A 13694-nucleotide genomic window follows, 5' to 3' on the forward strand; every position below is an offset into this window, starting at 1 on the left:
GGCAAGAGGCATCTGCCTTTACTTAGATGTTGTTCACTCTCCTTAAAAGGGGCTTACTTGCAAATAATGATATGAAACCTTGTAGCCTTAGCGTTCTTCAATGGGAGAAAACCTCCACAATTTTCTGCTAATATTTTTCTGTCTGACATGGATTACCCCTGCAATGATGGAAGGTTCTGTGATAAAAGGTTGCAATTTGTGATAGCATTCCTGTCAAATACAGATGTTTTCACAACTGAGAGCATGCAAAAATACGAAATCAATGGGAAATCAATTTTTCTGATTTCTGTCCTCCCAAAGTTTATATGAATCTTGATTTCACAATCATGCAGCATAGTGAACTCATTTTAACAGTTGTGTAAAATTTCTAAACTGTTATGGAAGACATGTTTTTTCTCATCTTTCATCTTTTTACAGCTTTCATTGCATAAAACCAGCAATATTTTCAATAATGATGCTCAGCAGGTGGAGGGGTATAAATGTTGGTAAAAGCACAGTAGATGATGTTTAATGCTGTTCTTTAAGCACAGTGTATCTTACTTAATTCCCGTCCCCCTTTCATTTGTGCAGAGGAGATTTCAATATTTAATTAAGTTTGGAATCTTTATCCTATTTTCCCTAAAGTAAAGTCATGGCAATCATTAGATCTTAATTCTGAATGTATATTCAGAGAACTACACTCTTATTTCTGCATAGATTATGTACAAGTTAAATCTGCAAATGTGGTATCCTATTAAAGTCAGTGTCATACAACTCAGTCATATATGAATGTGAGCCTAATATTTTTGCCTGTTATGTAAATAGTTAAAATAACACCTTAGAAATACAGTTATTAATATACCTATTAATAGTGAGTTAATGCTGAATATTAACCAAATAATTCCCTTATCTCAATTGCAGCTTCCCAGTTTAGTAAATTGTATCATTAGAGAGCTATTCAAGAGTTAATGGACCAAGAGGCCCAAACAATGGTTGCGTGTGCCCTTACTGGTTTTCAAGGAGAATTTAACTATCTCTGTCTTGGTCTTTTAATTACCACTATACCCTGAAAGAAACAGGAGAACCTCACCAAACGTTCACTCACTACAGTTGTATCATATTGTTGTATGCATCAAAATTCTTTAGCTTCCTGTGCATTCCTTAATGTTTCATTCTGTATTGCAAATTATTTCAAGTAAATACCATGTCTATACGAAGTTGCTGTGGTGCAAACATCATCTTTGTTTTCACTTTTGCTTGCTTTCAGGTGGACACTCCAGAGATGACATTGGTGCATATGAGAAAGGATTGCTAGCATCTTTGCCACAAGAGTTTGGGCAGCTACAATGCCTTGCTCATCTAGATCTCAGCTTCAACAGCTTCACCATTTTACCTCCCTGCATTACTAAGCTGGCCAGCCTCAGTTTTCTCTCAGTCAACTACAACAATTTACAGAGGCTGCCTGAGGACTTTGGCCAGCTTGCCAAGCTGACTTTTTTCTCTGCCATGAAGAACCAGCTAAAAGGTTTGCCACAGAGCATTGGGGGTCTGGCAGCCTTGCAGACACTGAATCTCTCTGAAAATGCACTGGAATCACTCCCCGAAGAGATTGGGAACTTGCACAACTGCACTGAACTTGATCTCTCTGGAAATGAATTAACAGGAATACCCAGTTCTCTTGGTAAGCCGTTCACAAATTAAAGAAAAGGATATGGATTCCCTATTCCACTTCCTGGAAAAAAGAAGTGCCCCCGGTTATCAAAAAACACTGACTGAGGAGGCTGAGAAGCTTCACCTTGTGCAGAAAGCTGGGATTAAAATAATAATTATAATCCATTTATAGCATCTTTGCAACCAGCTATATAACCCTGAATATATAACAGGCTAAACCTGATTTCCTTTGTACCCTTATTAATTAGATGTTCCTTGTATGGGTATATATCCATTTTGGTCTACATGCTGGTGATGTTACCTAGTTTGGGTAATGAAAAGTCTGCAAGAAAACAAGCAAGCGCAGAGAGCACCAAGGACCCCTCATAGTTCTTTATAATCGGTGTGCCAGTGTGAGTGTATTGTAAAGCTAAGAAATCAAGTATGCGTGGTTAGTTGGTTGTTTTGTATGTATAACAACTAGATTGGGATGGATTGATATAAGACCCCTGGTGTTTTCTAAAGGGATTTGTAATTTGTAGAGATTAAGAGAGGTGTGTGAATGTATGTATTTATTTGGTTTTACCATGGCTAGGTTTTCTTTCAATTTTTAATCTGCGTTGTGACCTGCAGCCAATTTACAGTCTCTGCAGCAGCTGCATCTTCACAGCAATCTTTTGACAACTGTTCCTGCCTCCCTTGCCTGCCTACCTCACTTGTCCAGACTTGATCTGCAGAATAATAGGCTTCGAAGCATCCCTCCGGAGATTCAGAGTTTTCCTTTTGTGCATCTAAGGGGCAATCCTCTAGGAGAACTGGAGGTGCCTCTGCAGTCAGGTAATTGCTTTTTTCTGCTTGATTTGCCTACTGAACAGCTGTTCTCTGGCACTCTCGTCTCATCCTGGGGAGGTGCCATCTGATCAACTATTTTGGATGGCACAGAATAGGGTGCTCTCTTTTGTTGTTTTTGTTGTTGTTGTTAAATGCAGTTCCCAAACTGAAGACATGGTCATTCTTGATACAAAATATATATCGGTACTAGGAAAGCATAGTTAGAAAAAATCACCTCAATTTCTTGTTGGTATTAGTTATTTGTTCCATTTGTTTTCAGCTGCCTAGCCAAAATAACTGTTTGGAAGATATACAGCACTTAAAATAAAACTAACTATAATCCATAATTCCTTTAAACAGAAAAATTAAAAAGCAAGAAAGTGTTCCAATTTTAACAAATTGAAAACAATTCCAATGCAAGCTGAAATTTAAACACCCTGTGGCTGAAAGGCAACAGAATTTTTTTTCAACAGGACTAAATAACTATTTATTTATTTATTTATTTATTTAATCAAATTTCTATACCGCCCTACTCCCGAAGGACTCAGGGCGGTGAACAGCCAAGATAAAATACAGATAATACAAATATTAAAAATCCCTTAAAATTATTAAATATTTTGGCCGAACCACAGATTAAAACACCCAATTTATAAAATCACGAATTAAAAAATTTTAAAAAATTTAAAAGAGGGGAGTTAGGCCAGGCCAGCTTGCTGAAATAGAAAAGTTTTGAGAGCACGGCGAAACGTGCGCAGGTCCGTGATCTTCCGTATCTCTGGGGGGAGCTCGTTCCAGATGGTAGGTGCCCCCACAGAGAAGGCTCTCCCCCTGGGGGCCGCCAGTCGACACTGTTTGGCCGATGGCACCCTGAGGAGCCCCTCTCTGTGGGAGCGTACTGGTCGGTGAGAGGCTATTGGTAGCAGAAGGCGGTCTCGTAGATACCCCGGTCCGATGCCATGGAGCTCTCTAAAGGTGGTAACCAAAACCTTGAAGCGCACCCGGAAGACCACCGGGAGCCAGTGCAGCTCGCGCAGGAGGGGGGTCACATGGGAGCGCCACGTCGCTCCCATAACCACCCGCGCGGCCGCATTCTGGACCAGCTGGAGCCTCCGGGTGCTCCTCAAGGGGAGCCCCATGTAGAGAGCATTGCAGTAGTCCAAGTGGGAAGTAACGAGAGCATGAGTGACCGTATTTAACGAGTCCCGATCCAGAAAGGGATGCAACTGGCGAATCAGGCGGACCTGATAAAAAGTCCCCCTGGCCACGGCCGTCATGTGCTCTTCTAAAGACAGCCATGAGTCCAGGAGGACACCCAAGTTGCGAACCCTCTCCATGGGGGCCAATGACTCGCCCCCAATAGTCAGTGATGGCACCAACTGACTATATCGGGATGTTGGAAACCACAGCCACTCGGTCTTGGATGGGTTGAGCCTGAGTCTGTTTCTCCCCATCCAGATCCGCACGGCCTCCAGGCACCGGGACATCACTTCAAGGACATCATTGGGGTGGTCCGGGGTGGAGATGTACAGCTGAGTATCATCAGCGTACTGATGGTACTTCACCCCGAAACCACGGATGATCTCACCCAGCGGCTATGTATTATGGTGAAGCCACAATACATGAAACACTAAATTTATCAAATTAAAAGATTAAAGATTTTTGAAATGTCTAGGAAATAATAGCAAGTCATTTATAATATGTCAGAAGAGTTTTACAATAGGTTAGTTGAGGATATGTTCAGTTGGATAAGAAAATGTCCTTTGTCATGTGACTCCCTTTCACGATTCAGATGGAGCTATGCTTATAAAATAAAATAAAAATTTGCATCATAGGCATCAGATCATAACATACTTATTGTCATTTCTTTATTCATTTCTGTTCTTCCTTTCTTCTGGGAGCTCAAAGTGACTCACATCAAACTCTCTCCTTATGTTTTTCCACAACAGTAAAGAGAGGTTTTATTTATTTGTTCAACTTGTATGCCTCCTTTCTCTGAAGACTCAAGGCGGCTTACAATGCATTTAAAAACCACATATAAAAACATTAAAAATTAAAACATTAAAAAGGTTAGGACATGGACAGGTTTCCCTAGATTATATTCTTCTTCTTCTCAACCACAGACTGAAGGAAGGTCTTTTGTTTTCTTGCAGATGACTCTAGTTCAGAAGAATTGCAAAGAGTGTATCTTAAAGCTGATGAAGACAGGTATTTCATGTGGTGTTCAACTAATATCTTGATCAGGTGTCCTAACTCCCCACCAATTTAGCATACATAGGCATCCAATATAAGCCATAATAAAATAACAAATAATGCAAATTACAGTCTTGTTATTTAAGTTACGACAGTCATGTGTTTCGTGATATCACTTCCTTCCAAAGATACACTCCATAGCATGCATATTGCACCCAATGTTTTTCTTAAACCAGTCTCATTCATTCAAATATGATTTTCTCAGTGTTTAAAATCTCAGCTCATTTAAATGAGCCAGATTTTGCTTTTGAAGACTAAAGAGTTGCATTACAACTACTAATGGTTGAGTGTATGCAGTGAAACTAGGCATAGATTACAAAGTGGCATCCCTGGGCAACTGCCACAATATTAGCTGCCTGGTAGAGTCTCCTCACCCTTAGAATTTGCATTCATGTGCAAATGAATGCAATGAAGGAAGAATGGGAACACCTAAGGGCGGTGTACAAGTGTATCATCTTATTTTGTCATCTCAGTTTATATATGAAGCATAGAGGGAGATTGTGTGGGTGTATGAATGAGTGTGGTTTTCTTTATTGTTGTTTATTGTCCAGAAAACTATGCGTATTTCCTGAAGATCTGGGGAGAAAGAAATGATAACTAGGACTCGTCAGAAATCTTCACATTCTTTGATCATGATTGTAGGAACAGGCAACAAAGTTTCTCGCCCCAAAAGAATGGGGAATCTGTAAGATAAGTCTTAATAGAGACATAGTCACATTTTATCGAAGGCTGTCAATTGACAATTTAAATTGGGCCTTTATGTTTAAGATGCTGGAAGAAATGGACTTTGGAGTGAACTTTATCCAAGGAATTAAAGCAATCTATATGTCCCAGAATGCAAAAATTGTTATAAACTTAACTAATTCATGCAAAATTCAAAAGTATACAAGACAAGGATGTCCCTTGTCTCCACTGTTGTTTATCTGGGTTTTGGAAGTCCTGAATAGTAGTATTATACAAAAAGATAAAATAAGGGGTATAAGTATTAAGAAAGAAACTTATAAATTGCGGGCCTTCGCTGATGATCTGGTTATAATTTTACAGGATCCCATAAAAATGATAGAATACTTGATGATGAAATTGAATGAGTTTGGGGCTTTGGCAGGTTTCAAAATAAATAAACAGAAAACAACAATGCTGACCAAGAATATGTCTTCTCAGGATAATGATATATTGAATAAAAAGTCAGGTTTTAGAGAAATAGTCACAATTAAAACAACCTCCCCACAAGACCAGTCCCTCTCACTCTGCAGAGCTCACCTGCCTCAAAACTATGGTAACCAAAAAGTGGTCCACCCCTGTTTAGGCCATAGCCTTTAAAAAAAAAAAACCTAAATTCCAGATGAATCAAAGACAAACAGGTTGGACTCCAGCACCCTATAATTCACAACCAATTGTGAAACATTGTTGTGATTTATGGGAGTTGTGATCCAATCCATAATTATTTTTTATTTCAACTCTTGCATCTCAACAAGAATAAAGATTATAAAGACATTTTGTTTCTTTTTGCATTTCCAAAGCTTTACTGTGACTCCTGAAGGCTGCCATGTCTTCTTGGCTTGTGGCATACAACTCCATTTCCCACAGGGTGCTACAACTACTCTAGTAACTATTCATTTCCAGAAACGCTCCCCTGACCCTCATTGGGTGAAGCTTAAGCATCATGACATCCTGCTAAGTGAAGTCCTAGAACTGCAGCCCCATGGGATTCATTTCCAGCAGGTAAGCACAGAGGAAAGTTTAAAAGAGATTAAGCTGGAACCTTGCAAATTCTCTTGTTCATGTTAGTCTGCAGATTTACAATTTGCAAACTAATATGAACCAGAAGGAGAAAATATGCAGAGCATGGCTCCTGGAATTCTTTTCAAATTCTTTACAACTGTTATTTTCTTCTATGTGATTAAGTAATGTTTGCCTTCTCTGAGTGTGATTCTGCTGTTCCCTCTGATTGAGTCTGTACGTGTGCACTAGGAAGTGGAAAACAGACTGCATATCTAAACTCCACGTGGAACAGTTAACAGCATTTTGAGCTATTGCCCATCTTCCTCTCCTAGAATAATTTTTCTTCTCTAGGACCCCTGGCTGGATTTAGTCATTTTCAAGCTCAATCCTTCTTTTGATAGCTTTTTCTTGGACAGACAAAACAGATAGAGTTCTGAGTACCTGTACAGAGGGGTGAAATCCAGCAGGTTCTGACAGGTTCTGGAGAACCAGTAGCAGAAATTTTGAGCAGTTCAGAGAACCGGTAGCGGAAATTTTGAGTAGTTCGGAGAACCAGCAGATACCACCTCTGGTTGGCCCCAGAGTGGTGTGGGAATGGCTATTTTTGCAATATCCTTCCCCTAAGAGTGGGGAGGGAATGGGGGATTTTGCAGTATCCTTCCCCTGCCACGCCCACCAAGCCATGCCCACAGAACCGGTAGTAAAAAAAAATTGGATTTCACCACTGCCTGTACATCCTTTATTTCCATTGGGTTGTTGCACTGGGTGGTGGTGGATTAGTTGCTTGTTAAATAGGCTAGTGAGTTGGATCAGTTGATGGGTTCTTTACAATATTATACAATAGAATTTACAATATTATTGCTCCCCCTCCCCCCACTCAGACACTAATCCAGATTAGAGACCTGGAATTTAGGAAATGAAGAGGAGAATGTTGTTGAGTAAGTGGAGGCTTTGTTCACTTGTCCCAACAATTCTCCATCAGTTATGCAAAGGCGAATTGTAGTAATATAAGAAATTATTTCCTAATTCAGAGATAATTGTTTAGGACAGAGTAGAAACTTTGCTTCTCCCATTTTAGAAAATCCACTAAATTGTATTTATTTTAACCCTGTATGTGGCTGTCTTTCTTTTGGGTATATATGGAATGATTAAGCACATGGATGCCTATTTGCAAAGAAAATACTATGAAATTACTGGGAATTCCAAAAATTACTATAAGTTACAAGATGCTATCATATCCCTAGAACATCTAGCTAATTGTCTAGAATGAACTAACACCCTGTTAAATATCTCTGTTGCTTTGCTTTGCTTTGCTAACTCCCTAAACCTTGGCAGTGGCATTCCATGCCACACTGTGATATACAGTGAGCAGATGGTGTTGCCCGTCTTGCTTTGTTGCATAGGCATCCATCTGAAGAAGAAGAGGGCCAAATGATAACCTGCATGTGATGACAACATCATGCATGCCATAACATGCAAATATATAATGACAACTTTTGTGTGGTAATATCATTATACACATGCTATCATTTTTGAGAGATTGTTTATGTTGCTGTTTGCAGGCAGCATGCTGAACTAGGTCAATTTATGGGTGGAAAATGATATTCATTCCTTTTTCTTTTAGTGTGAGGTGTAAATCCTTTTGAAACATGTCTATGAGAATCTATAGCATTTATGTATGGACAACTGCATTTTTTTTATAAAAGTTTTTTATTTTTATTTCTCATAAAACATATATAAATGTACAATCTCTTTAACCATTCTTATCACACATATTATCTTTTGGTTTCCATATTGGTTCATTCTTCATCCTAAAATTTTAAAATATATTCGGAGTTGCTCTTCTACCATTCCATATCTCCCTTCTTCCCTTAGAGGGACAGGTAGGAAGGAGAGAGGAGAAGGGAGGGAAAGAGAGAGAGAGAAGAAAGGGAAAAGGAGAGGAAGAAAGGGAGGGGGAAATAAAAGTAGGAGAGAGGGTTAGAAAGAGAGGAAGAGGGGAGGAGTGGGGGAAAGGAAGGGGAAGGAGAGGAGGGGAAGAAGAGGAGGAAAGAAGAAAGTTGAAAAGAATAGAAGAAGGGAGGGAAGGGTAGAGGGGAGAAGGAGAGGAATGGCTGTTGTGGAAGGTAGACAACTGCATTTTTGATGCCATAGTATGCTGGCTTCCATATTACCACATCCCATTTCCTATATTGCCTTATTTGGGTCCTATTTCTACTCCCTGGAGTGAGTCTTTCTCTTGCTCCATATATTGCAGAGCTTGACTAAGGTTGTCTCTCTGGGATGAATTTATGGACACCCTCTCTTCTCTCTTGGCATGCTAGGAGGTGCGGATCTGGATGCCCTATGCTTCTCCTCACAGCCTGAATGACCGTGAGCTTATAATTCGAACCTTTGATGGACATAAGTGGAGCGATTTGAGAACCAGAGTGAAATGCAAAGGCAAGGTATGTTGAGGATGGTTGTAATACCCATTTCTTCCCTTGTCATTTTTTCCTTTTCCTGTCATTTTTTCCTGCGGGAACTTGACATGTAAACTCTGTCTGATATGAACAATCTCTTATAGCTTAGAACAGTGTTTCTCAACCTCAGCAACTTTAAGAAGTGTGGACTTTAACTCCCAAGAATTAGGGATCCCCGACTCCCTTGTGGCATTCTAGTCTGCAGGCTCTCTTGTGCCTTGGGAATTGGATTCTGGGAGTTGAAGTCCACACTTCTTAAAGTTGGTGAGGTTGAAAAACACTGGTTTAGAAATTATCAAGCTCTTTGGTTGACCTTTAAAGTAACATTCGGTGCATCAATATTTCAATGGACTAGTTCAGATATAAACTCTTTGAAGAAACGTGAACCCCTCATGTGATAAGAGGCAGATGTCCTGTTTTTTTTATTATATAAAGCTGATAAATAAGTAATTCAATTCATCCTGAGAGCACCCTTTGTCCTTCTACTTACCTACTAGGACTTATATGTCACTGAGCATCTTACATTTCCTCTTAAAGTAAAAAGGATAAAATACAAAAGCAAAATAAGAACATAATAACTATCAAAGAAACTGAGGCTACTGAGAACAAAATCAGACACAACTCAGAGTATCGTAGGTGCCCTTCCAAGGTATTCTTTAAAAGCCAGATTTTAATAGCTGTCCTAAAACAGCAAGCCGGGGGTTAATCCGACTTCACTATTAAGCCCTGAGTTATGATCTATTGTGGTAGTGAGTTGGTGTCTGTATCTTTAAAGTACTTCCGTATGTCCTGAAGGTTCTCTTCATTCTTCCACATTCTTGGACAGAAGCATTCAGCTTGCTGCAGCGTCTCTCACTTCTCCTGGTTTTTGGTCGTCTCACGTCTTGTGGAGAATGAATGCAAAGTCTGTCAGGAAGGGGGCTTGCTTTTTTCAACTGTTGATCCCAACATTAAAGTGACCTTTCCTCCTGGTGTGACCGAGGAGATGAGGACAGTGAAGCTTCAGGTAAGGAAGAACCCACCCACCCACCCAAACAAATACAGATAAACATTGACACCCAGTAATCCAGGCTTCCAGTAAAAAAAATTTGCCTGCCTTACAAGATTGAAAATCACCTGGTTCAGGTCACACAATTTGGGTCATGTGAATTTAAAGCTGTACAGTTAAAAGACAGGTCCTGAAATAACTGCTTCATCTCATGTTTGACTTGTATAGCCAGTCCTCAATTCTTTTTCTTAATTAACCCACGTTGTATGTTTGTAAAATTTCATTAGGGATGTTTGTTTAATTTCAGCCAGGAAGGATGGTGACAATGCAAATAATCAGGGCCTGATCGCACACTGCAATTCTCTGAGCCAGATTTGAGAACTAACAACTAGAAAGGCTGACCCAAGAGCCCTCACAAGGAACAAATTGGGGCCTGAATCTGTGGCCAGAATCCAAGAGACTTCCTGTTTATTTTTTTTCCAAGGGCATCTCTTAAATCAGTGGTCCCCAACCAGGGATGGGTTCCGTGGAAAGAGGTTTTTCCTTGAACTGGAAGGGGCGTGGTTTCGTGTGCTGCCTGCATACCTTGGATGGGGCTTCACTTGTTTACGTGGCCTAGTTTCTGGCATGCCGTGGACCAGTGCTGGTCCATGGACCGGGGGTTGGGGACCTCTGCCTTAAATTCTGTCAGATTCCTCTCCAGTAAGACTCTTGATGTTCATGATCAACTTTTGGCTGTGAGAAGAAGCCCTGAGAGATTTTTCATGTATGGAAGCCCACACAGTTTTGAATGGGCCCGATTATATTTTTTATTTTTACTTTAAGGTGCTTCCTGTATCAACAAAGGACCTAAGAGAGATCACTGGTGATTCTGAAACAATTGCCAGCCCTCTCCTCTGTCTCTCTCAAAGTTCCACTGTGGACTTTCTTCAGCCTGTTAAAATTCAGCTTCCACTGCCTCCTGGTGTCACAGGTTAGTTTGCCAGGTTTTTTTTAAAAAAATGTTTTCATGGGATGGGAATATTTCTTTAAGATACACAGCTCCCTGAATTTCAAGAGCAGTTCAATGCCTTGATACAGTTAAATATGATTTCGAGAACATTTATCTTCTGCGGAGGAAATTAGGTTAAATTCTTAAGGATAGGCATTGCAAAAGTTTAGGGTAGTTTAGCTCTATCCTGCAGAACATTCATTGTTTACATTTGGTCAAACTATCATAGTCCTTTCCACATGTTATCTGTCCCATCAGTGACATAAGTCAACCTCCATCCCCTCTGATGCAATTATAAACTGAAAAGAGCTCAGTTCAACCTTTAAGTTTATGGCCAACATCTTTTCATTTTCCCCCCTCAGGTCTAACCTTGGATCGTTCCAGAGTACATTTGTTGCACAGTGACTGGGATGCTCAGAACTGGAGTGACATCACCGATCAAGTGATACTGGAGTTCACCCAACTCTATGCCTTATTTGAAGTAACACACTTCTCTTGGTTAGTGGGCCAGCGGTCATAATCTTAACCTCAGTAGCACTTAAGTGGTTGTGGACAGCAAATGTTCTCAGATGGCCTTTCCATATTTACAACAGAATTGATATGCATTTGGAGCATTTTACTTGACCATAAGAGCTGAAGCCCTGCTTACACAGTTGTTTTGCAAAACAACTTGGAGAGGCATTTGTCTGACATGCTATAGACTAGAGTCCCCTACACGAGCAGGGGGTTGGAGTAGAAGACCTCCAAGGTCCTTTCCTATTCTGTTAAGTGATGGGAAACAAGCTGTTCCCACTTTTTGATGAGATTGCTTTTCTTCTTTAGAATGCTTTCAAAGTCATGACATGGTGGACACAGGGGTGAAATGCTCCCGGTTCGGACCGGATCACCTGATCCGGTAGCGATGGCAGCGGTTGGTTCAGAGAACCAGTAGCACAAATCCCTGCTCCCACCCCCATGCCCAGCTGAGCCGCACAATCATCAGAGGCTTTTTTTTTTACTTTTAAAAGCATTTTTTCTACAACCTCTTCAGCCGAAAAAATGCTTTTAAAAGAAAAAAAAAAGCCTCTGATGATCGCGTGACTCAGCTGGGATCGTCAGAGCCTTTTAAAAGCATTTTTATACAACCTCTTCAGCAGAAGAGGTTGTAGAAAAATGCTTTTAAAAGTAAAAAAAAAAAGTTGCCCATGCCCACTCAGTCACATTACTCCCACCAAGCCACGCCCACAGAACCAGTAGTAACAAATTTTACATTTTACTGTGGATTGCTTGGGTGGACTCCAAGCAATCCACAGATACAGAGTACCTTCCTTATGCACAGCCTCATTATCTGCAGTTTCTAAGCAGAGACCAGACCTCAATAAAACACAAAAGATTTTTCATATTGGAAATTTAGACTTTGTTTTTGTTACTTTATGCACATGGGTTTTGGTGTATGTGTAATGTACATTTTTAAGATGTAGGCTAGAATACCTGCTGTATATTTGTTCTTCCTCCTGCACCACATTTTTCTGGGTCAGCCTGGGGAGCAAGGCTTCACATGGCTTCTTCATAGAAGCTGGCTTTCTCTGACTTGCTTAGCGGTGATGGATGTGCACCCATGTGGGTCAAGAGGATTTCTCTGCTCCCCATAGTCAAAGTCTCTTGATCCTGCTATTGAATGCTCACACAGACTCCAGAACTCCTGTCCTCCTCTTACTCACTGGAGCAGCACCAGCTATGATTGCCAGCATTGTGGTTGGAAGCTTTGTGGAGACACAAAAGGCAGCTGAGTGACTTTGAGTAGGTCATTCTAACTCAACCCAACTGCTCTGAGAGTTGTTGTGGAGAAAAAGAGGAAGGAGTGTTATGTTTGTTCACCACCATGAGTTGTTTATAAAGTTAAAAAGTAATAAAATCTAATAAATATTTTCTTTTAGCATAAGAACCATTCATACTTGCATTTTTTCATTAATGAAGCAATAGTGTAGCCCTCATACACTCTTATATGGTTGACTTTATCAGAGAAGACCTGGACCCATCCAAATCATTTTACAAATCTCCCTTTCCCTCCAGGTATTGGTTATGGTGCACCACAAAAGCTTACATTGGTGGCTTTGCTAAAGAAGTCTATAAAAGATTGCGCATGTACCGGGTGAACTTCATAGCACTGCAGAGAAAGAAAGATCCAGAACAAGTCTTGCTCCAGTGCCTCCCAAAGCACAAAGTGAGTGTTTGTATGTGCATAAGAGTACATCCCTGCACACATCACATATACCGATGCACACATATGTCCATATAATAGAAAATACAGCATGTATTCTGCAAACACAAAGTTGTTCTTTTTAGGCAGAATTCTAAGAACAGGAATATAGTGAGGAATATAGTTGGAATAACTAGGAATGTTTTTTTTTTTTCATTTAAAGCTGCGCTTGGCCTGTAAGTGTGTGTCTGGAGCCAAACTTATTAAAATATAGAATCAAAACAAAATTCATTTGTAAGTGTGTGTTGTATATAGTATGTTGTATATAAATTGCACTTGGAATACTGCATCCACTTTGGCCACCACGATATAAAAAAAATATTGAGACTCTGGAAAGAGTGCAGAAAAGAGCAGTTAAGATATTTGTGGGGGGGGAGGCTAAAATATATGAAGAACAGTTCCAGGAATTGGGTATGTCTAGAGAAAAGAAAAACTAGGGGTGACATGATAGTAATGTTCCAATATTTGAGGGGCTGCCACAAAGAAGGGGAGGGGGGGTCAATTTTTTTTCCAAAGCACCAGAAAGCAAGACAAGAACCAATAGATGGAAACTAACCAAGGAGAGAAGCAACCTAAAACTAA

At 40.2% G+C, this 13694-nt stretch overlaps 1 protein-coding gene across 2 annotated transcripts in view; it reads left to right on the forward strand.

Annotated features, from left to right (window-relative positions):
* The window catches only part of PIDD1 (p53-induced death domain protein 1), a 30046-nt gene that overhangs the window by 3248 nt on the left and 13104 nt on the right, over positions 1 to 13694 (forward strand). For both annotated transcript variants that reach the window (XM_060687743.2, XM_060687744.2), the window contains exons 3-11: positions 1247 to 1660; positions 2263 to 2466; positions 4611 to 4665; positions 6231 to 6432; positions 8757 to 8879; positions 9721 to 9900; positions 10708 to 10855; positions 11236 to 11371; positions 12926 to 13076. In XM_060687743.2, the coding sequence (XP_060543726.2) occupies positions 1247 to 1660; positions 2263 to 2466; positions 4611 to 4665; positions 6231 to 6432; positions 8757 to 8879; positions 9721 to 9900; positions 10708 to 10855; positions 11236 to 11371; positions 12926 to 13076 (1613 nt within the window). The remainder of the gene's footprint in view (positions 1 to 1246; positions 1661 to 2262; positions 2467 to 4610; positions 4666 to 6230; positions 6433 to 8756; positions 8880 to 9720; positions 9901 to 10707; positions 10856 to 11235; positions 11372 to 12925; positions 13077 to 13694) is intronic.

The sequence above is a fragment of the Pantherophis guttatus genome, chromosome 1 (genome assembly GCF_059756535.1).
Source record: "Pantherophis guttatus breed Tessera chromosome 1, ASM5975653v1, whole genome shotgun sequence".
Lineage (NCBI taxonomy): Eukaryota > Metazoa > Chordata > Lepidosauria > Squamata > Colubridae > Pantherophis > Pantherophis guttatus.